Source organism: Hippichthys cyanospilos, chromosome 10, assembly GCF_059441005.1.
Source record: "Hippichthys cyanospilos isolate Australia breed blue-spotted pipefish chromosome 10, RoL_Hcya_1.0, whole genome shotgun sequence".
Taxonomy (NCBI): Eukaryota; Metazoa; Chordata; class Actinopteri; order Syngnathiformes; family Syngnathidae; genus Hippichthys; species Hippichthys cyanospilos.
This window is the reverse complement of record NC_142378.1, coordinates 17,586,372-17,613,318: the sequence shown is the minus strand read 5'-3', so window position 1 is coordinate 17,613,318 and position 26,947 is coordinate 17,586,372. Positions and strand designations below refer to the sequence as shown.

Below are 26,947 nucleotides of genomic sequence, written 5' to 3'. Positions count from 1 at the left end.
ATATAGGTCATAGCTCAAGCAACCTTGAGAAAGGATCTGGCAAAATGACGTGCTCTTATGCAGATGAACAGAAGACAACTTGTTTTCTGGCAATCTTCAATTTTTATTTGTTTACAAAGATTGCAATTTCATATAGTCCTTCCTTTAATGAGTAGAAAACCACTTTTTTGTTGTCATTTTTTTTAAAAGAATTAGTCAAAAGGCACAAATTTTACAATATATACATTTGGATCTAAATTATAAATATATAGAAAACAAAAGCAAAAACCCAGAATAAAAGTGCTGAACACAGTTTATCTTTTTTTATCTTGTTTTTTTACAGAAAAAATAGACTTTGTTTAAAAATACATACAATCAGTAGCATGTTTTTGTGTTATTTTTCTGTTGTTGTTAGCAATAAATTATTTGAGTGATTTAGAGAATATGCAAACAGTGGAGGAACATTGAAAGGATGGTTACAGTATACACAACCATCAAACCAAAGACCATAAAAAACACAACACGCCAAAGTTGGATTGGGGGGGGGGGGGGGGGCAGACATGTGATGATGCCATTCTTAGTGCAACGTGACAACCAACAGATAAAACCATAAAAAAAAGGGAGGGGGCCCAAAATAGGTCCAGATGCAGTGTTTTTCTGGGTCGAGTGCCTCTGCGTTCTTTTAGATTACACACAGTAAAATTTCGCATTGTCATAATTGACACATTTTAGTGAAGTAGTGAGGGAAAACAATGCCGGAAAAAAACAACAACTTATGGAATATCCATGCTTTGGAATGTTTGAAAAAACTGAAATTCAAATTCCATTCAACCCTCCTGTTAAGTCATGGTGCAAATTGAGTCATGTGAGAGGGAACTATAGATAAAATATATATTTTTTAAAATTGTAATTCCTTGAAATCGAACCTTCAGTTTGCTTTTTTCTTCATTAGAGTTTTTAAGAGTGAAACAGTCACGTAACACAAATGGTGGGGTGAGAGGCAATGGGGGGGGGGGGGGGGGGGGGGTCAGGTGTATTTATAGTTGTCTTTATGTTAAAAGGATACAACTTCAGGAATATAGTGGGGGGTTACGATATGTTTTCTCTTTCATGGGGGGACTTTGCAAAATATAAGTAAGAAGCACTGACTTAACAGGAGTGTTGAAAAATGTGACAAATACCGATGATTCCGAACCACAGCTGGTTTGAGAGAATTTTGAAATAAAGAAAAGTGTTTACAAACCACTGAAAATAAATACACATGCTGCCTGAGATGGGAATGAACATCCTATCACAAAACATCAGGAATCTACAAGCCACCAGATCGTTATTTCCCCCCGGCCCAAATTATGTCATTGCTTGATATATTTTCTGAAATGTAATAAGATAGCAAAAAGGTTCCCCAGCCCTCAAAACATAAACACACCTATAATAGCAAATGGTACAGACAAGGACAAACACATTGGTTTCAGCATTGTTAGAAGTGGAAAATATTTCTCATATTACCCTCGCCCGTCCCCCAACCTTTTAAATGATTTCTTCCTGAGATTGTTGAATGGTAAATTTAGGGCAATAAAAGACTTTGGTATTTCTGGGGAAAAAAAACAAACAAAAAAACAACCTTACGTCATGAAGGAACAATGCGCAGAAATCAAGCCAGACACAAAGACAGTGCAGAAACATATTTGGTGGCAGATTTGAATAGAAGTTGTCTTCCCTGACCAAATGTTTTGACTCTTCCTAAAGAACAAACAGAAGTACACAGCTAAATGTCCCTTAAATATAAATAACAATCTACTTATCACTACTACAATATAAAGGTTGTAAAGCAACAAAACAACAGCAAGGAGGATCACATGCCTGGTGAGAGTAAACAATACTTGATCTACCACGTTCATGTCAACTTTTTCCTTTTTTTATTGCTTTGACCGAACGAATTGTGCCAGCGAGACATCAACGGCAAAGTCAAGACGACACCACTTAAACATGCTGATTAATAGGAAAAAGCACAGTGAGGAATGGACACAAAGTTTTCGACAATTTCATCATGGCTTTTGTATGGATTTGAATCATAAAGAAAAAAAAAATCGGAATTTATGCAAACGATTATCACACTTGTAGATCCTTTTACACTGCCAGTAAAAAATCCGTCGTGTCGTGTATAAACAGCAGTGACATAGACCAAATGGGAGAGGACAAAATCCACCCAGGGGTATTGTTGGTTTGTCAGCGTTTCAAAGACTTTGCATTTCATGACTCTGGGACTGAGGTGTTATGTGTGTAAGTTTATTGCGAAATTTGGAGTTTTGCGGGATTTCTGTGTAAAAAGCGACAAGTACCTTATATGTAAATGTTGCTGTGATGGCCACCATCCTTAAAGACAAATACGACATTTTCTTCACAATGTTTGTACCTGTCTATGCACCTCCCACTAATGCAGTGCTTCTCAAATAGTAAGGCGCGCCCCCCTATGGCTTTAGGGAAAAGGCTTTGTTTTTGTCACATGACGTGTAATTGCAATAAAATAAGAATCGTCTTTTTTATTTTTTTTTTTAGTTTCAGGCACTTTGATGCACTTGGTTATATTTTTTTCTGTTTGAGACTAAGCTGTAACCCATACAAAGACTGTAAAAAATAATAAAACCGTTGTTAAAAGTTGATTTAAATTGCTTTTTCTCTTTTGTTAATGTTAAAAAGGATACAGGTTTTAGTATACTTATACAATTTTTATAGATAATAATCTTATTTATGGTCAGTGTTAATAAGAATGCCACGTTTGCATTAGTAGGGTGCATAGACACACTGTAAATCTGTACTTTTAAGGTGGTGTAAAAACAGGCATTTTCCCCCCTGCCATTGACACTTTTCAGATAGTTAATGTGGTGGCAGTGAATAGTTCAAATGCAACAACTGACGAACGGATTTGACTGTCAACTGGAACATTCCGCTGCTAAAAAGCTGATCTAATACGGTTGGCAAGAAAATAGGATTAAACTCTAAATGGACAATACAGTGACGTTGCCTCTTTTAAATAGACTGTAAAAAACGGAATTTTCTACCGTATTCCCACTTTTCAGCATCAGAGCGCTGTGTCGAATCTCACTTGGATGTGGCTAGCTCCCATTTCAGTGCGGTAAAAATAAAAGTCAGGTTTCTAAACATGTAGAAATATATTGGAAAATGACAACATTGACCAAGCTGGGGTATGGGGGTGGAGGGGTATGGGGGTGGGGGGGTGGGGGGCACAACATACTTTTTATACCTGGTTGAAAATATGAATTCAAGTCTACACTTTGACGTATGACTAAAAGGGTGTTTCTTTTGAGACAAAAAAAAGACATTTATACTTAATTACCCCAGACAAACTGACGGACATATACCACAAACGTGCACGTATTGATTTATACAACAAGACCAAAAGCACTTGAGACTTTCCTGAGAAATACAAAGTCAAAGCAGGAGTCAAATCTCTCTGTATCGTCAGCTTACAAATTAGTTCACAAAACAAGTGATATTTTTGGATACCTTCTGCTCACGACGCTTGTTGGTGTTGTTGCAAAACACGCACACATTCGGACACACAGATAACACACACACACAGATGAGGCTTCATTGAGGCCTCTTCTTGGAACCCGCCACCAGCATAGTGTAACGCGAGGGGACAAAAAAGGTTAAATACAAATATACCATATTTAAATTAAAATACAAATCTATACATTAGGCTACATAGATTTTTTTTGTTTGTTTTTGAAAGACTGCATTTATAGATTCTCAGAAAGGCACTGTAGACTGCTGCTTTCCCTCTCCTCTTCTTCCTCGAACACAAAACAAAATAAAGGAGAGAGAAGGAGCATGTTGTGTCATTGGGAGGGACTAAATGGGCAAAAAGGAGGCATTTCACGGTTTTGTCAGCTTTGATTTCTTCCTCTTGTATATTCCAGTTTGTTGCCACCGAACGCCTCGCTTAAATAAAGCAATATTACTAGTAATAATAAAGAAGATTCCAGCGTCGAATCTGTTAAAGGACTTTTTGTTTTTCTGTTTTGTTTCGACAGCTCCGGAAGAATTCCGTAAAGTCAAGGGTTGCGTTACAGCTGCCTTAGGAGAACGCACGTAAGGGTGCGAGAATCCGCTAACTGGGAGCAGGCGATGGCTACGGGTGGTTAGAGAGAAGACTGTGAGCAGAACAGGCAGTGACGTTGACTAGAAGGTCCCAGACAGTAGCAGGGGATGCATGCTAAAAGATGAAAACTGAGCGAGGATGCTAAAACGTCAGTCTTGCTGGCGATAGTGAATGACGGATTTACGGTCGGGCCCCGCCGCCTGGAGCATGCTGTTCAGGGCCTCGCGCGCATCCAGGGTGCCCAAGCTGCAGTGGCCGTTGGGCAGGGGGAGCGAGTCCGACTGGGGCAGGAGATAGTTGGGAAAGCGAGAGGGGGCGAACTGAGAGGCCGAGGACGAGGGATTGGAGAAGAGTGAGCTTTGGGCTAGGGAGGAGGTGGACGAAGAGCTGGATGAGGCAGAGGACGAAGGGCTGGCTTTCTGCGCCGGCATCTGCGGCGAGAGGGGCAGGTCGAATAGATCCAGAAAGTCCTGGTGGTTGTTACTCAGATGGTTGCGGTTGAGTGATGGAGGTGGGGGAGGTGGCGGCAGTTGCGCGGCCGTCTGCGAGATGAGCGACTCCAAATTGAAGTCGTCGGCGAAGGCTCTGGATGGTCCCGTCAGGCCATCCGGAGCCGGCCCACCCTCGGTGCTGTCCGGGGAGGGGGACGGTGAGCTGATGGTCAGGTCCAGGATCTCTTCCTGGGCCTTCTGGGAAGACGTGCGTGGCGCCTGCTGGATGGAGATGGGCTGCTGGAAAGATGGTAAAAAGGAGTGAGGGTAAAACTGGGGGAAGTTGGAGTTGTGTATGACGGCGTTGCGGGCCCCCGCCTGCTTGGAGGCGGCCGACTTGCCAGGCCAGCCGCTCTGAGTCATTTGAGGAGTTGTCCTCGCTAAAGACAGCAGACCCTGACCCTGTGGGTGCTGCTGCTGCAAGACGGCCTGCATCCTTTGCAGCTGAGACATGCCCGCTGCCTGGGTCTTTTGCAGCGGGTTGAGTTTCTGTCTGAGGAGCTGGCTGTGAACCAGTGACTGGGCCAGGGACTGGTTGGGCATGGCTTTCTGGCTGAACAGATTGGCCAGCAGGTGCTTGTTGTCCTGCTCCATCTTGCGCATGCGCTCCTCAGCCAGACGCTGTTCCATGGCTTGCTTCTCACGCTCCTTGCGCCTCCGCTTCACTTCCTCGTCCATGAGCAAGAGCTCCTCGCGCACCCGGGCCACACAGTTCTCTGGGATCTTGATGCCTGGAACGGTGCGGGTTTGGTTAGTTCAAGTGCATTTGAGTTAACATTGGTAGTTCTTCAACATATTGGGTGGAAACCAGTTTCAGATTTTTTTCCCCCCCACTAATTGACAATAATGGTTAAAACCCTCTGCAGTGGTTTTATAAAGTATTGAAAAATGCTTGATAGCAAATCTATCCGGGCCACACAGTTCTCTGGGATCTTGATGCCTGGAACGGTGAGGGTTTGATTAGTTCAAGTGCATTTGAGTTAACGCTGGTAGTTCTTCAACATATTGGGTGGAAACCATTTTCAGATTTTTTTCCCCCCACGAATTGACAATAATGGTTAAAACCTTTTGCAGTGTTTTTATAAAGTATTGAAAAATGCTTGGGAGCAAATTTATTAATGCTCCAATACAGTTTCTAAGATGTGTCATTTATAGTAAGAGTCTAGAGTTTGGACCACTAATTCAGTAGCTTTCTTTATTTAAGAGTAATACTTAAAGCTAGGCTCTGAGGCTTTTCCCTCAGAAATAAACTATGGATGTAAACACATGAAATCTACCTCAATCAATGCCTCTGGGCTTCTAATAATGTGTGGTGGTCATTATATTCTCAACCATGCTTCCTCCCGCCTGTATTTTGGGAAATTGTTTTGTTGAGATTTGATTGGGATGCTTCAGGACAGAGAGTGAATGTTTTCACTGCAGCCAATCAGAGAGTGAAGGGTGTGTGACGGTAACGCCTGGAAAAATGTGTATCCACTGCTCCTGCAATTTTAGTTGACACACGGCCGTTTTGGCTATGGTTCGGCAAATACATGATCGAATGTTTCCATGAACTTCCTGCAATGTGTTCATGCAGTGGTCATTACAATGAGTATTTCTACAGATGCTTGGGAAGTCCTACTGTGTGAGTGATCATTGGACCACATTGCCAGTCAAATGAAAAAAGAAAAACATTGATCGAAAAACTGAAAATTCAAAAATAACAAAATGTGTTCTTCAAGTATTTATATAAAATTAGGACTGGGTGGTAATATCGGTAAATTGCAATACTGTGACGCAATACGCTTATATCGCCTATCAGTTTTGAAACGCCTTATTTACGTAATATTCCGCTTTTTGTATCAATCCGCTCCATAGTAGCTTTTGTATCGTGATTTTTGTCGTATTATGAATCGTGTTTTACATATAAATCATTCCAAGCGCTTCAAAAACACAACATTAAATACAACAGTGTTGAGTGTATGTTGTGAACGGGGAGTGAGAGATTGATTGAGCGAGAGAGAGTGGCGGAGGCGCATGCGCGGCAGGAGAGGAAGTTGTTGCGCTGCGGGGGAGAGAACGGTTGATTGCTGTGTTATTTTTAAATGTAATAAATGGGACGGCTAATGTCGACCTTGTCTCCCTGCTGCCAATTTTGATGGCTGTGGGCTCCAATTGGAGCCAGCGTGTGAGAGCCGTCTATCCCGGTGTCCCTTGTCTACGGTCACGGGAGCGGACAACAATACATTACCTTTCGAGTGAGGCCATGTACCAAAGTGGAGGACGGCAAACAGCAGAAAAAGAAAACTTTATGATACAAAGATAAAATTTCCTTTGTTCAAGTCGTCCGCAGTAAGCTATAGTGCACTGTAAGTGTTCCCGAGAAGTGCGATAATATCCGAGCAGCCGTATACAACGAGCAGTAGAATCTCATGTTGTGTCGAATTCAAATGGGAATTTTGAGATTTCAAGTTTTGTTTTCTTTTGTTTTTGTATTCTTTTATATGCTAAATAATGTTAGTGATATGAAGGGGAAAAAACGTACAGAAGTGACCGTATCTCGCACTGTATTTGATAAATTACAATAAATTTCTCCTCGATTTTTGTGGTATTTTTGTGATGTCATAGATTCGTTATGTTTCGTTTATAGTTGAAGAGCACTGTCACCAGTATCCTGTGCTGGAACTTTTGGCACAGCGCAACCTATGTATTCTTGCCGTATGAGTGCCATCTGAAAGAGTATTTCGAACTGCTTGGGACATATTAACATAGTCAAGAGCATGCTTGAAATGAAAAAAAATGCTACATCCTTTTTTTTTTAAAGAATGTTTAATGTGTGCTCAGAGATGTCAATTATCTGTGTCTGTTATCTGCCTATGTATATATCATCTGTCATCATTTAACCATCTTCAAACTGCCGGAGTAAAGAGTCTCCCAACCAATACCTATACCTGTATTCTGACCGATACACCGCCCTGAACCCGGTATACACCCCAAACGATCCACCCACCCATCACCTGCCCAACAATGATATAAACAAAGTTTGACCTCATTCTAAAGTAGACTGCTGAGTGACTCTTGTGATGTTGATACAAACTTCACCAAAAATTGTGTGCAACTATAGTGCAGGCTTTGAGCAATGAGATTGTCTGCCTGTTGCCTTCATCTGCTCCTTCCTCCCTTCTATTCACTCCCCTCTGCTCCTTTCTGCTAGCATCAAGGCATTTAAACAGCAGCTTAAGCAATTAGAATATTGTGCTTCATCACATCACGATTAGATTGCAAATGCAATTAATCGTTAAGTCCTAGTTCCTTGTTCCAAGAAACAGAAAGCAACATGTAATTTCAGCGAGCACTCACCAACTTGCTTGTTGTGCTGCTTGGTTTTGAGGCGAACAATCTGTAGGATGCTGGAGCTGGTGATGTCGGACACCACGTCGGACACACGCTTCCAAACGCGCAGCAGAGCACCACACAGCATGTGGTACTGCCGGAGGCGCATGCCCTGGAAGCACTCCTGGCCTTCCTCCACCTTCTTGCATTTGCCATTCCTGCCGAGAAACAACAGGGGCCCTTTTAATGATGCAACTGTCTGTCATTTGGGCCAGTCCAAATGACTTTTTGAACAAAACCACAAGTGGAAAACACCATTTTAGACTATAATTACTTACATGGATTGAGTTTGTGTTTGCTTTGTTGTTTTAATTGTTGGGTTGTCATTACTTAATGTCTAATGTTTAGCGTACACCTTGGGGAAGACACCTGATGAGAAAAACTCTACCATGGGATCCCATTAGATACCAGTCTAGATCCAGAGAAATCTCAAAGGTGTGTGTGTGTGTGTGTACGCACTTGTGAGCGCTTGTGTGCTAGTTACCAGTTGGCATGGGAACACTTCTTCAAGGAGAAGTTGAACTGGCTCTCCCAGCAGTCCTTGGCCTCCTCTGGAGTCACCTGGAGATAATGTTGTCATATCATCATTTCATGATTTAAAAAAAAAAAAAAAAAAGAAAAGGTTGAAAAGTGTGATTTTTAGCATATTTGCATTTTACATTTGATTTTCAATGTGTTACCATAACCACAAGGAGCCAACAGGTGCAATACTTATTTTTTCAAGTAGCTGCGCTGCAATTGACTAGAAACCAGTTCAGGGTATACCCTACCTAGTGCCTGAAGAACACTGGGATAGGATCCAGCATGTCCTTGACCCTTGTGAGGACAAGCGGTTAAGAAAATGGATGGATGGGCTACAATGGCCGCTAGGAGCGTAAATGTAAAATACTGAGTGCATTTTGTGAGGACTTACAGTTTCACATAAAGTAAGATTAATTATTTGATATTTTGTAACTTGGTGTGTGTCGCCATAAGTACCTCGAGTGTTTTGTGACATCTCTGCAAATCTGTGGAGTGTGATTTAGGTGTATATGTAAAAGACATATAATCAAACACACCTTCCGATAGCGTTGCTGGAGGTTTTCAAGGCTTTCGGGGTGAGTCGGCTTTCCAATGTTGGGCTTGTAGACGATGAAGTTCTTGCCTCTCCCTTGTTCAGCGAGTAGTACGCATGGCTGGTTACCTCGTGGCTGGAAAGAAACGGATATTATCTATTTTTGCAGTATGGTGTTAATCAGGTAAACCTGTTTGGCTTTTTAATGATATACAGCCTCACCTTCAGGGACAAGTAGAAGCCCTCATTTGCACCTGTGAGATTGAGAAACCTGTTGTTGGCTTCATCCCATGGCATACCTCTGTCCACGCTGATCTGCGGGAGCAAAAAAGACTTTTGAAGTTGCAATTTATAGTAATTTGAATACTGTTATCTTACTTGGCTAAATTTTCCTGACGGAGCAAAACTTTATATGCAAAACTGCATTGACACAATGCTTGAAGCTTGTAGAGCTCAACAGCAGAATTATATCCAAGACCAGTTAATTGGTCATGTAATTATGACCGCCCTTGGTAATTGAAAACATCTGAATCTCAAATCAGCTTTGCTTTTTTAACTGAAAGAAAATGCCTTATTCAATTCAGTCCCACAAAAATAATCAGCATTTTTAACAAGAACAACAGCAGGATAACTCAGTTTGCTTATTTTTTTCTCTTTTGTTATTATTTTTTATATCAATGCCTTATGATGTAAAATTGGCGACTCGGTGGATGAGTGGTTAGCATGCATGTGTAGAGTTTGCATGTTCTCCCTGAGCTTACGTGGGTTCTCTCCAGGCACTCTGGCTTCCTCCCACACTCCAAAAACATGCATGCCAGGAGTACTGGACACACTAAATTGTACTTAGGTGTGATTGGGTCCGTGAATGGCTGTTTGTCCCAGTGTGCCCTGCAATTGGCTGGCAAACAATACAGTGTCCACCGCCTACTGTCCGAAGTCAGCTGGGATAGGCACCAGCAAGCCTGCGACCCTTGTGAGGATAAGCGGCTCTAAAAATGGATTGATGGGCGATGTAAAATTAAAGAACCAGATGTTTGAGTTCTCGTTGATCAAACAGCTTTCGAGTTACAGCACTTGAAGTTTGGGTGCCAGGCCCACTTTTGGGATGTGGGAATTGCATGTGGGACCGTATTTGAAGGCCTTCATCTTAGATTTTAAGGGAGTTACAAAATTGTAAATATATCTATGTAGTCTGACCCTGACTATTACAATCTGCCCCCAAAACTATCATAGGTGTGCTATTATGAGAGATTTGAGATTAATGCCTTAAAAAATTATTTCTGTAGGTCTGGATCTTGAAAATGTTTTTTCTTGGTGGGGTTCCACTGATTTATCATCATATTTGGGAACTTCACTAAGTATTTAGAGAGTTTCAAGGCACCTGGTATTTGGTAGGGGTGCAGAAGGGCTCTGAATATGACTACAGGACAAAATGACCATTTCGGACTCCCTACTTCAGGGCCCTTGATGTTAATGGGGATGTACTTTTACCCTATCAAAAGTCACCTTTCATCAATGTCTTGACCCAGGAAAAAAAAAAAAAAAAACAACAAAAAAAACCTTTGACTTGACTTGAGCCTAAACTCAGAAGTCAAATCATTTGTAAGTCCATGTACAACTGCATCCATATCTCACCCCCCCCCCCAAAATTCCCTTGGCTCAAATTGAAAGCCAGCATTAAGAAATACCATCAATGAATAAACACATGTTGAGGTTCTGTGGTTCCTACCTTGTAAAGAATCACCTGGCCATCATGGGGGTTTCCCACTGTCATAAAGCTTTCCTGCTTCTCCTCGTAAATTTCATCATTACCAGGAGCCAGATCTGTTGGTTACATAAAAAAAGGCCAACAATATATGAGAATTATTACTTTTTTTATTGTAAGAATCTTAAGAAAACATCATGTTTACCTAAGATGCCCATGTCATATTTGCCCTCTTTTTTGTCCTTCTCAATTAGGTAGTCAAAATTGTCTGTAAAGTATTGGAACAGATAGTTCTGCTTGTGGACCTCCAGGCCGAGGATGCGGTTCAGGAATTTGGTAAGGCTGCAGTCTGGAATTAAAAATAAAAAAAGAACATTGACAAATGTGAGGCTTGAATGTGCTTCCTTGAAAATACGTAACACTACTGACCTTTCTCTGTATTGATACCAAAACGTGACTCCCGACAGAAAATACCCACATCCATCATTCCATGTTTCATATCTAGGATTAAGAAAAAAGACAGTTAACCATGTTGCGCTTTGCGGTTTCTTGAATGTAAACAACGATGACCACATACCTCTGAAGAACATGGCGTCACCTCCAGGGTAACCTTTTGGCACAGGCACCTTGTTCTCTATGTGCCCCAGGATTGCTTTGGTGATTTTATCCAGAGCCTTGCTACCATACTACAAGAAGGAGCATGCATTTATTAATCCATTTGTGTTACACTACGTCAGTCAAATACTCAATATGTATTTAATAATAAAAGGGTTAGTAAGGACTACAAGACAGTAGAAAATCCACAGTGAAGCACTTCAAAAGTGGTACTATCTGAAGCACAGCAAACATGTGTCGGAAAAATTCAAACTTGGGAGTTTAAAGTATCTTGCACACTTGATGACTGAACCCCACAAGCATATATAGCGTTTTTTTTTGTTGGTTGTTTTTTTTTGTGATGCCAGAACAGAAGTGTGTTCAGTCAAGGCCCAAGTTGGGGTGGCATGGCTCGGTGCTAGAGTGGTCGTCTCCCAGCCGAAAGGCCGTGGGTTCGATCCCCCGACCATCAAGACCATGTCTAAGTGTCCTTGAGCAAGACACTGAACCCCCAGTTGCTCCTGATGCTGCGTCATCAGTAGGTAAATGACTAGTTAATGTAAAGCGCTTTGAGTACCTAAGGTAGAAAAGCACTATATAAGTGAAAGTCCATTTAGATGTAGATTCTCTGTTCCACTCTGTAAGATCCACTGTAATGTGACATGAACTAGACAATGAAAATAAGGTTTTGACATCTCAGCATCCTGAACCTACCTTGTTCTCAAAGTTGTACTTGCTAAGGTCTCTGGATTCAGTCGCTCTTCTGTCTCCATGAGTTAATGCACCCTGCAGAAAGGATGAGCGTTAGTTTTAGCATCACGTAAATAATCACAGGAAGACCAATGCAATTTGGGAATACAAGCACACCATAGAATGATTTAAGGCTACAGTTTTATGTGAGACCACCACTTTCATTGTACACATTTAGAGAAAACATATTTTTACTGTGTCATATTATCTTGTGGTTTACCAGTCTTGTGACATAAATGAGTGCTATGATAGTGACCTGAAATAGTTGTTTTTAGTCACGATGCAACCGCAGAACATTCTTTAGTCTTAATAGTTGCTCATAATATTAAAGCACGTTCAAGATTCCAGTTAAGTGATTGACCATGAGTACTTAAATGTCTCTTTTCCAACACATTACTGTGCAGGAGGTGAAGGTTGTGAAAGACAGTCTGCAAATAATGGATCTCTTCACTGCTGATCTGAAGTCAGCAGGAGTGCAAAGGTGGTTGGTTGATTGCAGACTTCACGAGTGTGCATGTGTGTAAGTAAACATTTCATGGGCTGAGCGAAGGGAACGTGGAATATGACCCGCGGATTTACCGAACACGCTTGGCAAACACAGCTGTGGCTTCCAGGAATGGATGTCTGTGAACCCACTCTCTTTGGTTGTCTTTTTCTGTCACGCTGTGTCACTCCGGAAATTAATGTCTTGTTGCTCAAGTGCATCATGGAAAGAGACCATTGGCTTGTAAATGATCCATTTTCTATTTAATATAAAATTAAAAATACTACATACGAGTTAGTTATTCATTGTACACAACACAATTGACTTTAAAAGACAAAAAAGGAACCTTTTACTGCTGGAAAATGGCAAAATAAGTAAAATAATGATGTAATATATACAGTACATCTAATCTGCATACATTTAGTATTAGCTAAACACTGATGAATTGGTCTGGGCTGGTCATTTTTTTTTTTTTTTTGCATGCTTGTGTGATTCTTGAGGTCCCCATATGAAGGTATAATTTATTGCAAATCATTTTGTGGACTCCAAGGCTATAGTTCAGGGATCCCAATTTGTGGAATATTGATCTAACGTATCTGTCTAGAAGTCAAATTGGCATGCCTGGTTAAAATCTGACCTTCATCCACATTTGTAAAAGGCCTGGTTTTTATTTCTAATTCCATGATGCATATTGAGCAAGTGAGCAAAAAATAAATTGAAAATTGAAAATTGAAACTTAAGCGTCACAACTTGTGCAAATTCAGCCCCAAGCAAGGAATAGAGAGCAGCGGCGACCAGGGTGAAGACGCAAATTGCAATCACAAACCTTTCTTACGCAATCAAATGACTGATGAAACTTTGGATTTTCCCATGATGCAGCTGAATATGTATCAGTGCAACACAAATACATTAGCACACGCAGAGCCAGAATATTTACCAGGCTCTCCAATCTCTTTGCCACAATGGAAGCGAAACGTCTCTCGCCTGCTAGTTCTGAGATGAGAAAGATGTACTCTGGAGCTGTCACTTGATTGGATCGATGGGTACGGCCTGAAAAATAAAAGCCAAACATGAGTAACAATTTAGAATGTATTTTACAGCAATTAAAAAAAATCCAATCCAATTACACTAAAATAAAATGGCTTCATCACCAGCATCTTGCATGGAGCAAATTTAGTTAGAGCAAACACACAACACTGTGGATGAATGAAAGTGATGCAGTGCTCATTTTACCTCTTGAAACTGTTGGGTCCCCAGGACTCGCAATACTAAAAAGCTATGGGTCCCAACAGAAATGCTTGGAGTCCCAAAAATTGAGCAGTAAAAAGGACAAAGTAAGTCAAAGGTTCAAAGTGCATTTACAAGACAGGAGCAAAAACCAAAAATAGATATTAACAAATGTCACTGTAAAATGTATTAAAATAATAGAATGAACTTAGATGGAGAGTCCGTCATCTTAATATCGCAACCATTTTGGTAGAAAATCAGCTTTTTACTTTGAGTGTTCATTTGTTAAGCTTCAACATGTCTGTTTTGTTGCTCTTCTCTACCTTCCGAAGCGTTTCACTTTCCCTTTTTACTTTCTGGCTCATTGTTACCGGATTTGCATTATTTTAATTGTCACTGATACTAAGAGATTTGAGTTGACATTGTTTCTGGCCTTTTTTATGGGATTATATGTGCCACTATCGTGAGGGAGCACTTCAAGATTTTGAGCTAGCAAGGATAGATTTTGAGCACAGTAAAATATATTGAGGGTGCAATGACAGATTTAAGCAAGCAAAATTGGATTTTGAGCACAGAAAAATATATTGAGTGAGCAATGATAGAATTTGAGTGAGCAATGAAAGATTTTGAGCACAGAAAAAGATTTGCTAGATCAAAATCTCTCATTGCGTGCTCACGATACCCCTCCCTCTCTCGCTCATCTTGTCGCATTCTGTGCGCTCAGCTCAGTACACACATTACCGCGCACTGACTTGGGCGAGAGAATGTGGACTTCTTTGGAAACAATGTACGGGCAGTATTTATTAATATGATAATTATTGTCTGAGTGATAGAACTACCTTGTTAGTTTTAGAACTTAAGTGATATAAGTCCAAATTCTTACGAGCAAGTCCATATGATGCAATCTGCTTTTTTCCGGGTGAACGCAACAAGGAAGCTAAATGGAGACCAAATAGTTAATCAGTGTATGCTTACTGACTCTTTGACTGGCTGGCTTTGTGGCACATTCATAACGTGTGCCAATCTGAGCGCGAAGAGGGGACAAGCTCGAGCGCACAGTGAGCGACAAATTGAGCAAGAGAGCAAGGGGTATCGTGAGTGAGCAATGACAGATTTTGAGCAAGGAAACTCTTTTTCTGCACTCAAATCCATCATATTTTGATACTTAAACAAAAAAACAAACTGGACGCACGTTGATTGGAGAGTATGCGTTCCTGTCAAAATGTATGCATCTAGGACGCAGGCAAATGAGAATAATGGTGATGACACAATAGGATCGGCATTATCAGAGACTGAGACTATTTGAAGTCTTCTCACAGCATTCCACACATCATTGTTGGAGATAAAGTGTATCCCAGTTGACGCGTGCAAATGGGAGGTACGCCAGTCAATTCAGGGCAAATCAGGGCAAAACCCAGGCAGATTCACATTCACACTGACGGACAATTTGAAGTCTTGAGATGGAAATAACATGCCTGTTTTTTAAATGTGCGAGTTGACCACCATACCACAGTGTTTCCCTTTCCAACGGGCATTCAACATTTATTATTACTATAACTGTTTTGAGATTAGGCAACTTGTAATCATTGAGGGTTTTTATGGCAGTTCTTCTGAGTTTCTATTTGTTTTTAGCACTACATGGTCAAATGGTCTTAAAAGCCATATGTTCCCTATCATTGTTTTAAACCAAAACCATCTGCTTTAAGGATATTTCCTTAAGCCACATTTTCAAAAAAAAGGCTTATCATCCATACACATGCACCCACACACAATCATGCATACACACAGACAAGCACTGCTAATGGAAATAATTAATTGAGCTGTTAGCACAACAATGGCAGCAAACAATGAATCCATTAGAGACACTACAACATAAACTGATGCACAGAGCAGGCAGATCTTCTGTCAGACTAATTGAAAACAACTTAGTGTCTGTAATAAACAGTCAGCTGAAAAATGAACAGTCCCACTGGGCGAGGTAAATAGGAGCATTTATGTGGCATTGTTTTAGCCAACAGAAACATAGCCAGTGCACGCAGAAGAGCCCAGTTGTGCCTACAACTGAACTAAACTTGGACTCACCAAACTGCTGAATAGCTCTGTCTGCGCTCCAAGGTAGCTCCAATGTCATGTGGACACGGCGCCGTTGGTTTTTCACCCTCTTGTCCGCCTGCAGGGAAATTCCAGAGCTTGCTGCTTCAGAGATGATGGCCACCAGCTAGGATGAGAAATAGACTTGAACTAAAATGTGTAAAAGTACATCATAGAACCCCTGGGAAGTTCAATGGAATGACACTTGGCAATCAAAATTCGAGGGAGATTCACTCTAACTTCAGGGAAATGGAACACAACAATGGAGACATCTTAATAAATTGGACTAGAGATATCATAAAATTAGTTATAAATAATTCTTACCTTCTCTCCACTCATAAAGCGGTCTTTCTCTTTAATGTTGATATGGTCAATGGTGAGGCCCTGCTCAGCACGTGACTCGTAACGAACGATACCATCAGGACGACGCACCACACGACCCTTACGCCCCGTCATCTGTTTGACAATGGTTTAAAAATAAAAAGTGTGAATATTTATTTGGTTTAAAAAAAAAGTGTGTTAATATTTATTTGAATCTTGTTGCATGTTCCAGGCTCGCACCTCAGAGACTTTATCTGGCCCTCCGAACTTGTCAATGAGCTCGTCCAGGGTATTGAGAGGTAGTTCTTTTCCCAGTTGTGATATCTTGTTGAGGAGACCCTGCTTCATCTCCTCTATCCTGACTGGAAATTCACACGGGGAGAATGCCAGATGTAGTGCTAAGAATTATTTCATCATATCACCAAAAAGACCTACCTGTGTGGCAGCTCGTTTGGTTGACAAAGATGACATCATCGTTGTCCAGCACTGAGTCCGGCGATGAGTTGGAATCAGTGTCCATGCCATCAGAATCAGTGCTACTGTCATCGCTGTTGATGCTGATGATGCCAACGCTGTCCACCGTGTGCTTGGGTACCTTGGGATGGCGACCTCGAGGCTTTCCTGAAGATTACATGAAAGGGAAATTACAACAGAAGACTTTGACGTAATATAATGTTTATGGGCTAAACGGAAATAATAGAACTATTCTCTCCCCATCAGAAAACGATGTTAAATGGGTTTCTTCCAAACTCAAACCAGGGCCCCCAACACCCGGCTGTGCCTAGAAATTCTGTCCATAAAGGTCATGAATCATGAACAGAATCTGTGACAATAGGCAGCCTTAGCAGAGTCCAACCGTCACCGAAAAAAAATAAGACTTACTGCCGTCAACGCAGACCACACTCTGACATCGGTGGTACAGGAACGGAACAGTTTGCATCAGGGTGTTCAGTACCCCATACTCCCGAGGCAATCCCCACAGAATTCTCTGAGGGACACGGTTAGACGCCTTCTCAAAGTCCACAAAACACATGTAAACTGGTTGGGCGAACTCCCATGCACCCTTGAGGATCCTACTGAGTGTAGAGCTTGTCTACTGTGCCACGGCCAGGATGAAAAATACGCTGCTATTCCGGAATCTGAGGTTTGACTTCCCAAATGACCCTCTTCTACAGCATCCCTGAATAGAGTTTACCAGGGAGGCTGAAAAGTGTGATACCTTCTACCCCCTGTCTGCCAATCCAGAGGCACTGTGTCCAATGCCACTTCTTGACTTCCCAAATTCTGCTTCCTCACAGGAATACATGTTGGTGGAATTGAAAAAGTCTTCAAAGTATTTTCTCCACCGGCTCACGATGTCTCGACTTGAGGTCAGCAGCGTGCCATTTCCACTATTCACAGTGTTAATGGCGCACAGTTTCCTCCTCCTGAAGCGCTGGATGTTGGACCAGAATGACCTCAAAACCATCCAAAGGTTGTTTTCCACGGTCTCATCAATCTCCTCCCATACCAGAGTTTTGCCTCTGCGACCGCCAAAGCCGCACTCTGCTTGGCCAGTCGGTACCTGTCAGCTGCATCTGGAGTCTCACAGGCCAAAAAGGCTTGATAGGACTCCTTTAGCTTGACAACATCCCTTACCGCTGGTGTCCACCAGCAGGTTTGGAGACTGCCGCCATGACAGGCACCGACCACCTTATGGCCACAACCCCGATCGGCTGCCTCGACAACAGAGGTGTGGAACATGGTCCTCTTGGATTCCCCCAGGATGTGGGAGAAATTGCGCTGGAGGTGGGAGTTGAAACTCCTTCTGACAGGGAACTCTGCCAGACGATCGGACTGGTATTCTCTCCCACCATCGAAGCCAAAACGACAGGTCTACCCGTCTCTTCACCCAAGAGTCCAAAACATGGCCACTGTCCAGCTCTGTCCGCATCCCAAACGCTTTGGCCCCTCCCACAGGTGAGATCATGGGAATAGTTGTGTTTGATTGCTATTTACCAGTAATGAAATGAAAATACAATATGAAATCATCCAAATAAAATCTTTGTTTAAAGATGTATTTAAACACCACTCCCACAGAATGTAAATGGCCTTAAACTTTAAAATATATTTTTCAAACACATTGTAAAATAATACATAAAAAATATGAAATTGATGGGGAAACATGTTTAATCATTGAAGTCAATCTGCCCAAATCATATTCTTTCAACCCCAACTTTTATACGTGATTACAAATTTTATGATTTCATTATAAATTTTGAATAAATTGCTCACTTTTAGCATTTAGCCATGCATGTTCTTATATAACCCATTTACATCATTTATACAGTAGACCTTCTTCCAAAATACAAAAGTGGGAGCAGACGTGGGCTTACGTTTTCTCTTATTCCCCGGTGCCTTCTCTCTCCGCTGCTTCTCAGAAGGGAAATGTTTGGTAACAAGGGACTGGAATACTCCCCTGTAGAGAGGACAGTGAAGTTAATATGGGCAACTCAAGGCAGCTCAAGATACATTCTTGTTAGTCTAGAGCTGAAAGGTAGATGAACATCCTGAGTATGCTTTAATATCCTCAATTTGGGTACATTCTCATTCACAAGGGAGTTAGAAGATGTTGACACCCAACCACAGACAAAAGCTGATTAAGAAACTACAGAACATGGGTTCACTCACTCTGCGGCAGAGACGAATCTGTCAAGGTGACCATCATTCTCGTCCAGAACTTCTCTGGTGCGTGATTCCCCGGTGGACTGCAGGCCAATGACGATGCACTGTGTTGGAGAGTCACAAACATGCATTAACAAATGCCTAAAACTTTAAAACATCCATTTGTTTTGTGCTTGTTCTCATCAGTTGTGGTGTGTGAGCTGAAAACAACATAAGCTTAGTTTAAGTGAGACTGGGTACAGAAAAATCTGTGCCCACATTCACACCTTTAGACAGTTTAGAGTCTTCAAGGAACGTAACATGCATATTTTTGGAATGAGTGAGGATGCCAGAGTGAGAAAAGCAGACAAAAATGGAGAAAAGTTATCTTTTTTTATTGAAAAGCACCAATATGTGCAGTTTTCTCCTGTCTTAATCTTCATCTGGTCATTTACACACAGTTTGCAAAACCGATGACTCGGCATTCCACAATGATTTGTGCTGACCTTTCCTGCCTCCAGCTCTTTCTTGGCCAATTCCACCAGGCAGCGGACCTTGGCAGCTATACAGAGGTATTTGAAAAAGCGCTGGTGAGATGACCAGAACTGGCCCCAGAGGGACTTCCTGCTGACCAAGCCCAGCTCGTCGGCAGCACGCATGAAGACCTGCAGTGCCTCCGCCCACTAAAAAAAGAAATACCGTTAACTCAAAGCACAAAGTCTCTTTTTTGCTGTGGTGATGAGGTTGGGTTGTGACGCAGACCAGTTTGGCGGCTTTATTGTAGACCAGCTTGAAGTCGCTGTCCAGTCCGATCTCTTCAATGCGGAAAGACACCCCTGAGAAGCTCAATTGCCTGGCTATGTACATCCCGCTTACTTTCATATCCATGGCAACAATCTCCATGGCGCCCACACCTCTGTGTATAAATAACATACAGTGGAAATTAGGTAAGAATTTGCATTCTGAGAAATGATTTTGTATGTGTTTGATGAAACTTTATAAATGTATAAAAAAAATTCTTTTGGATGGAACTACTGAAATAAATGAACTTGTCTATGATATTCTATTTCTGAAAATGTATTTATATTTAATGAGATCTGCTTCCATAGCCCATGTGATCTCCATAGTTCATCAAAACAAGTTACTCCAAAGATGTGTGTGAAGTGTCTCACCCAAACAAGAGTTGTCTAAGGCCTCACTCACTCTTACACATTAAATCGGTCAAATGTAATCCTTGTACACAGTGTAGATGACAGTTAAAAAAAAAAAAAAAAAAAAAAACTTAGCTACAATATGAGGAAATAGTTGGTATCTGACAAGAACAGGAAACCCTCATGATTTATGAGTCATTTTCAAAACATCAGACACCGCAAACCTTTTCTCGATGGCGTGCAGGAAGTCGTCAAAAGCCCTGAAAGGCGTGCCCTCACCCCAGATACCCAGGCGGCTCATGTAGATCATGTTCTTTGGCTCAGAGGCACCTGAGTGACGAGACAGTACAAGAAAAAAAGTTACGAAAATTTCAGGAAAATGTGCCCTGAAGTTAAATCATATTTTTGACATTTGTGTCAAGACATCATTCAAAGGAATTCCTCCAAACACCACCACCCAAAAATACCCTTAGAAAATATTGGAAATTAATTGAAAAAAAAGATTCGATCAAGGATTCGACCAATTATGTCATTAATCAATCAGCAAATCGCTACATTACAACAGTCTTCTGATAAACCACTACCAATCAGAGCTACAAACCTCACAACTGTGACAAAAATGTGCTAACCACTGCAACACCTTGCTGCCCTTTCAACATTATTTCTTATGGCAACAATTTTTGTTTTGACATGCAAACAAGTCAGAAGTCAATCAGTATTACAGATTGTGTTCAGCTTCGGGGGATTGCATTTCAGTTTATGTACCTGTGGCACTGGCGTACACCACTCTGGCCCGTGGCAGCTTGTTTTGCAAATCAAGCACTGCCTTGCCCATCTTTGTTGACGTTGCATTCTTGGCTTTGTGGCATTCGTCAAAAATAATCTGTGAGGGGAACACAGGTCAAGGGCAAACAACACAGGGAAGCACAGGGGTGCATGTGTACGGTATGTGGGAGATGGGAGGCATCGCACACTGGAGGGGCAGGAGGAATGTGTGCGTCATCTGGAAAATGAAAGGATACAACTCCATCAAAATCCGGCTTGCACCAGTCGAGGATCTGTTTAATCCGAGTGCGGTGCTGCCCTCCCGCTTGGCTCTCGCCAATGAGCGCAGAGTAGGTCGCAAAGAGGACTCCTTCTGAGGTAGCTGTGTCTCCATACTTAATCTGCAACACAGTCACACGGTCACCTACCGCGATTTTGCTCCTATCCGTTTTCTGCACGACCGCTTAGAAACAATGGTTTTCTTAAACACCTGCACTCACTTTATTTAAGGCATGCACAGGAATAGTCGGTGCATCTATGTCTTTGAGATCTCGCTCTGCATCAAATTTTAGGTCATTGGATATGCTGAACCTGCGGGCAGGGAACAGTAGGATTAGTCATTCAGTGTATATAGCTGGACAGAACAAGTAGAAACACATGCAAATCAGGTGATGTTGGCCGTGTGCATGAATTTTATGCTGGCTGACCAAAGACTGGGGCTGAATGAGCGGTGAGCTAACATCCTGTTGGGCTCCGCTGCATGCAAAAGCTACAATTAAAATGGGATTATACTGAGTCATGCCTCATCTTTGAGGTTTGAATACAAACGAATTGCAGCAATGAATCCATCCACTAAATATAATTAAAAAAAAAAAAAAGCCAAATTGACATGTTCCTTAAATAGAGGTCATCCCTTTAAATCATGATTTACCCTCACAAGTTGCCAGATTTGTCAACTGCCGGGACTTAAAACAAATTAACATCTCTCCCAAATAGGTGTCATTTATGTTAAGTAGAGCAGTGATTCCCAAAAACAGCCGAGGGACAACTGGGTGTGAAATTATCTTTACACTTAACTGAGTCTAATTATTGTTACAAATAAGGTATTTGTCATTAGTCCAGTGAAATACAGTAAAAAGCAGAACATACTATACCATACTAACATACTATTCCAGTAGATGGCTTTTAGATGCTATTATGAGGTTTTTGTTAGATGGGGTGCTGCTACATTTTCTTTGTCTGAAATGTCCATTAGCTAAATAAAGCTTGGTAAACTAAACTTGATTAACTAACTGGGATAGTCGTTCATCATACTACGAGAATAACATTGCATTATTATGAGGGGGGAAAAAACAACTGAGTTTTGACAATTAACTTATTCAATTCCAGCCATTTTAGGACCCTTTTTCTTTAAAGAAAAGCAAGCATTCTTTCCCATTTAGTTTTTACATACAATGCTGAACGTGCTTATGAATTCATCAAACATTGATACAGAACAGACACAACATTTGGGGCAGTATTATCATAAACTCTTGTAAGCAGTTATATTATAGGGTGTATGTCATCTCCTCATGTCTTAAAACGTTTGACATAATAATCTCTCATCTGTAAATACCTAATTAAGTTCCTGTTATCCAAGTTGAGTGACCTTTAACTCCTGGAAACCAATCATTTGACCTCCTTTAAAATTGGTACACAAGAATTGAAGGAAATTGGATTCCATACCAATACTATTTGTCGATCTGACTGGTTATTGAATCTGTTATCGATTCTTATGTATGACGAAATTTCCCGTTTTGATGACTTGATTCCTAATTATCTTGTTTGAAACACTGTTTCAAGTGACACACATCTAACATTCGGTGTATTATTATGAAAAAGTATTTGTACAAACAAATGCCTCCCCCAAAATTGAAGGCAAAGACAGTCACTTATTTGGAGAAATACATAGCAGTTTCTTATGTGACCCCTCGGGGAAGAATAATCGCCTCATTGGTGAACACCTACTCACCAAAGTGATTTTTTCCTTCCCTTAAGGTAGTTTTCCAAGATAATTCCCGCAACAGTACGTCCCTTTCCCACACCGGCCCCATCTCCAATCAGGAAGCCTGCTCGCTGGTTGTTTTGTAGAATGACCTCGTGTTGCTGGACATGAGTGCGAGAGAGATTGGTCGCTCATTGCTCAACAAGGAAGGAAATGACTGCTGGTAGATGACTCCGGCATGTGAATGTGTACCTGACAGGCGTAGATGATGGCTTCTAGCTGCAGGGCGGAGAGCAGGCCGCTGTTAATGGTAGGCTCTGGTATGGACAGAGTGTACGTGATGTCCGGCGGAGGGACACTGGACAGCGTGTTGGTCTCCACCACAATGTCGGGATGGGAAATTCCGATGGTAGCTGAAGAGGAGAAAGGAAGAAATGCATAATTGTCTGAACGAAGTGTACCGCCACATTTTGTCAAGTCTAGTGACCTACATTTGGAAGGTCTGTACTCAGCATACGTGTCGACATGGCCCAGTTCCTCTGAATCTTCTTCCTCTGCTTCCTCCTCCTCCTCTGGGGGTGACTGGGTTCTCTGAGTCTGGCAACACCACAAGACAACATTCAAAAGAAGCTCCACGCTGCTTTATGTGCAGTTCTTGTTTTTGCCAAGGTGAATTGAGAAAAATGAATGTTAGTTGCTAGACACATAGGCACATCACAATGAGGAAATTCACAGGTAATGTATGACAAAATAGCAATGGAAATGGGATTTAAAGCAGCAATAAGTAGCAAACACAAAACGTGTTTGAGATGAAACTGTCAGCCAAGGTCTCAGCAGTTAACAAATATACTACGATAGTTTAAGCCAAAAAAATATACAACTGGATTGTAAGCTTTAGGAATTTAAGGATTTTTGTTTTTATACAATCTTTATTTTCAATATAACTCCTCCTCAACGGAGGAGTAAAAAAAGAAACTGTATTTTTTTTTTTTTTTACGAATGATAAGGTATTAGACACATTGAAAATGTGTACAATTACACACAAAAAATGTCAAGTTAACATTGGCTACTAGTGCCAAATAATCAAAAATATTTGTAGAGACAAAAATCAGCTGTGAAAATAAAGGGGCAAAGTTATCAAAATGAAGCTGTTACATTACAAGAAAAAAGTGATGATATTTTAAGACAAATATTTATTCTACTGTACAGTAATAACAGCAAGGTCACTAGCATGAAGTTGATGAAAAACTAGAATGAAGTTGATGAAAAACTCAAGGAATAAAACTGGGGACTAGAGCAGGCATTTTATGATACAAAGTCTATAATGTAAAACAAGAATGAAGCTCAAATCAACGCTATGAGAATACAATAGCAAAGTTAAGATAAAAAAACAACATTTCAATGACTGAAAATAAAGCTGCTAAGACGAAAAGTAATAGTTTTGAAAATAAACTTGCCATGTTACAACAATAAATGTATTAAAAAAATCAGTACAGTTACGTTATTACAAACAAGACCTAGAGAATAAAGGTTTAATATTTAACAAGCAAAATTAAAAGCACGAGTACAAAGACATTTTGCAAAGACAGAAAAAAAGACAACAAATAAAACTGCTATGTTTTGACTTTTGTTTTAAAATGCTTATCACCTACTCACTCATTACGTACCCACATTATTTATGGTACTAAAAAAAAACCTTACAGCTTTACTATTATATTTCAGCAAAATTATTCACATCATATTATGATTTTTCCTTTCCAATGTGACCCCAATAGTGCTTTGTAGTTGTAGTTATCTGTGCAGTTGCCAACTGTGTGCAATGCTTGCATCATCTATGATAATTCAGACCCACAAAATAAAGGCACAACAGATGAGTCTAGTGGCCTCTGACAAAAAAAGTAAATTTTGAGCTCAAGTGCAACAACTCAGGGTATGACTGAGTCTTGTGTGTGACTCTTAATTGGCATTTAGGTCCACACAGACAAAAAGAGCGTGTGACATCACACAGAGGAAAAGAGTGTGAGTTTAAGAGTGACATCAGATACGCGCATCTACCTGAAATCCTCCTAAAGGTGGTGTGCTGATTATAGCGGTTATATCATCCAAACTGGCCAAACCCTGAAACCTGGTGGAGCCTTTCAGCTGTCAAAAAAACAACAACAACAACAACAAAAAAAACAATGACACAAAATCAAATTGATGAAGAAAATTAAAGAAATAGCATGATGGTAGTCATTATGCTGTTCACTTAGAAAAAAAGTCATTTGTTGTACGTCACATAAAAGTGTAGCAACAATAAGGCACATCAAACACAAAAGATGAAATGAAGACAACCAGCAAATTGTCGTTAGTGCACTTCTGAGGAACGCTTGGAAATACCCTGAATGACCCTTAAATTTCCACTGCACAAAGATCTCCACTACTATTTTGAGCTTTTTTGTCCCCTGGGTCTCGCATTTGATCACAAAGACATGTTTATATGTTATATGTTTATATGTTTTCAAACTGAATAAATGAACTTGAAAAAAGGTTGCATTTTCCTTCCCAGGGATCCTATATTCTTTAGAGATAAAAAATGCATTAATTGGAAACCAGAGTTGTAATGATAATGGGGGCACTTCAGTTGATTTATTTGGTCTGAGAATAAAAACTATAAATTAGATTAAAATAATAGAATGGTAATTCAATATAAAATTACAATAAAAACAATAAAATTGCCCAAAAATATGAAAACAAACAATTGAAGTAAAAGTAAATGAAAATAAAAATATAACTAACAATAAAACTGAAACTTAAAAATAAATGAATGTCTACAGACCTCCAGCTGGCTCTGTGCTGGTGTTGTTGTGGTGGTAGTATTGGTGTTGATGTCCCAGAGCGTGGGCACAGAGTCCAGGTGGTCGGTGCTGATGAAGGACTGGGCGTCGGCATACTCTGACAATGAGTCGGCCGGTGAGGAGAACAGGGAATTGGTGGAGAGGTCATCGATGCAGGACAGATCCTGTGAGTGAGGAAAGGGGAGTTTTGAGTTCCACCTTTATTTACTATGTACTTCGGGGATGGGAGGAGATCATTTTGCTTTGTTAAAAAAAAGTTATATTTAAAATGTTACTTTTTCCTGTTTCATCTGAAATAAAAGGGTAATGTACCTATTTATATATATTTTTCATTTGTGCCTATGCCTGTCTGTCAAACTGGCTTTCAAATGAAACTGGTCCTTGATCCCCCCCCCCCAAAAAAAAAATAAACTGCTGAAAAATATTATTGAAGTCATTCATTGGCTTTGCTTTCATATTATAGGCAAAAAAATAAATAAATCTTGAGGCCTTCAACTTCACCATCTACTTCATTTTAGTCAAAACTGCCTTCCCCCAACAGCCCCTTTATTCAGGTCCCGTCCAAGTCATTAGCATGCCATGCACTTCAAGTAGCCTCCCACAGGCACCGCCTCCAGCCCCCAGGGACTTATAAAAATGGATGTGGCCATATAGGACTAAAATAATGGGGGACAGGGAATAAGGAGCTAGGCAGAGGACAACAAGCTTAGTGTTTAAACATTTTAGTCAGTTAGTACAACATTAGTGTGGCATGGTGGCTGACTGGTTAGCATGTCTTCATCCCTTACACTACCGTCATACCTGATACTAAGTCATCAGTAGGTAAAAGAGTAGTAAACTGTAAAGTGTTTTCAGAGTCTTATAAGGTGGAAACAAACAAACACTATATAAATAAAGTACCATTCATCATAATACAACTCCTTTTAATTCCAGCAATACCTGTGCACGCAAGGGCCGGTTACTGGTTTCAAGGTACGGTATATCATTGTTTCTAAAAGTCATTGCGTCAAACAAAGAGAGGTGATGAGAGATACCCATCACCTTCAACAATTGAGGTTAACGTAAATATACCGGTATGAAGCTGAACGTTTGCATCCAGCAACAAGAGTTAAAAGTATAGCTGTATAATGTTTAAAAATAAAATAGATTGCTTTCAAAAGAAAAGTGTTAAGATACAGTATTTATCCAAACATTTTGTGTATTGTGAAACCATTTTTTTATAGTTCCATGACAGTAAAGAAAGATAAAATTTTAATTAAAACAATGCCTGAATAGTTAATTAAAGGTCTTTGTAGTTCCCGTAGAACTGTGGGGAATGACAATGAGAACGTGTTTGAAAGCAGCTTCTTGAAATGTTATGCTTGCAGTAAAGTAGT

General features: G+C 40.6%; 1 protein-coding gene across 2 annotated transcripts in view; it reads right to left on the bottom strand.

Annotated features, from left to right (window-relative positions):
* Nucleotides 1-287: 287 nt before the first annotated feature.
* The window catches only part of sbno2b (strawberry notch homolog 2b), a 69,624-nt gene continuing 42,964 nt past the window's right edge, over nucleotides 288-26,947 (bottom strand). For both annotated transcript variants that reach the window (XM_088425052.1, XM_088425053.1), the window contains 28 exons: nucleotides 25,553-25,735; nucleotides 24,790-24,876; nucleotides 23,226-23,331; nucleotides 22,987-23,147; nucleotides 22,762-22,895; nucleotides 21,251-21,341; nucleotides 21,008-21,151; nucleotides 20,751-20,868; nucleotides 20,210-20,315; nucleotides 19,597-19,750; nucleotides 19,341-19,517; nucleotides 18,862-18,959; nucleotides 18,567-18,649; nucleotides 16,627-16,812; nucleotides 16,432-16,553; nucleotides 16,195-16,326; nucleotides 15,862-15,997; nucleotides 13,490-13,602; nucleotides 12,033-12,104; nucleotides 11,302-11,410; nucleotides 11,154-11,225; nucleotides 10,930-11,073; nucleotides 10,749-10,843; nucleotides 9,242-9,334; nucleotides 9,024-9,155; nucleotides 8,450-8,526; nucleotides 7,933-8,123; nucleotides 288-5,324 (listed from right to left, as the gene is read on the bottom strand). In XM_088425052.1, the coding sequence (XP_088281178.1) occupies nucleotides 4,252-5,324; nucleotides 7,933-8,123; nucleotides 8,450-8,526; nucleotides 9,024-9,155; nucleotides 9,242-9,334; nucleotides 10,749-10,843; nucleotides 10,930-11,073; nucleotides 11,154-11,225; nucleotides 11,302-11,410; nucleotides 12,033-12,104; nucleotides 13,490-13,602; nucleotides 15,862-15,997; nucleotides 16,195-16,326; nucleotides 16,432-16,553; nucleotides 16,627-16,812; nucleotides 18,567-18,649; nucleotides 18,862-18,959; nucleotides 19,341-19,517; nucleotides 19,597-19,750; nucleotides 20,210-20,315; nucleotides 20,751-20,868; nucleotides 21,008-21,151; nucleotides 21,251-21,341; nucleotides 22,762-22,895; nucleotides 22,987-23,147; nucleotides 23,226-23,331; nucleotides 24,790-24,876; nucleotides 25,553-25,735 (4,389 nt within the window). In that variant the 3' untranslated portion in view covers nucleotides 288-4,251. The remainder of the gene's footprint in view (nucleotides 5,325-7,932; nucleotides 8,124-8,449; nucleotides 8,527-9,023; nucleotides 9,156-9,241; nucleotides 9,335-10,748; nucleotides 10,844-10,929; nucleotides 11,074-11,153; nucleotides 11,226-11,301; nucleotides 11,411-12,032; nucleotides 12,105-13,489; nucleotides 13,603-15,861; nucleotides 15,998-16,194; nucleotides 16,327-16,431; nucleotides 16,554-16,626; nucleotides 16,813-18,566; nucleotides 18,650-18,861; nucleotides 18,960-19,340; nucleotides 19,518-19,596; nucleotides 19,751-20,209; nucleotides 20,316-20,750; nucleotides 20,869-21,007; nucleotides 21,152-21,250; nucleotides 21,342-22,761; nucleotides 22,896-22,986; nucleotides 23,148-23,225; nucleotides 23,332-24,789; nucleotides 24,877-25,552; nucleotides 25,736-26,947) is intronic.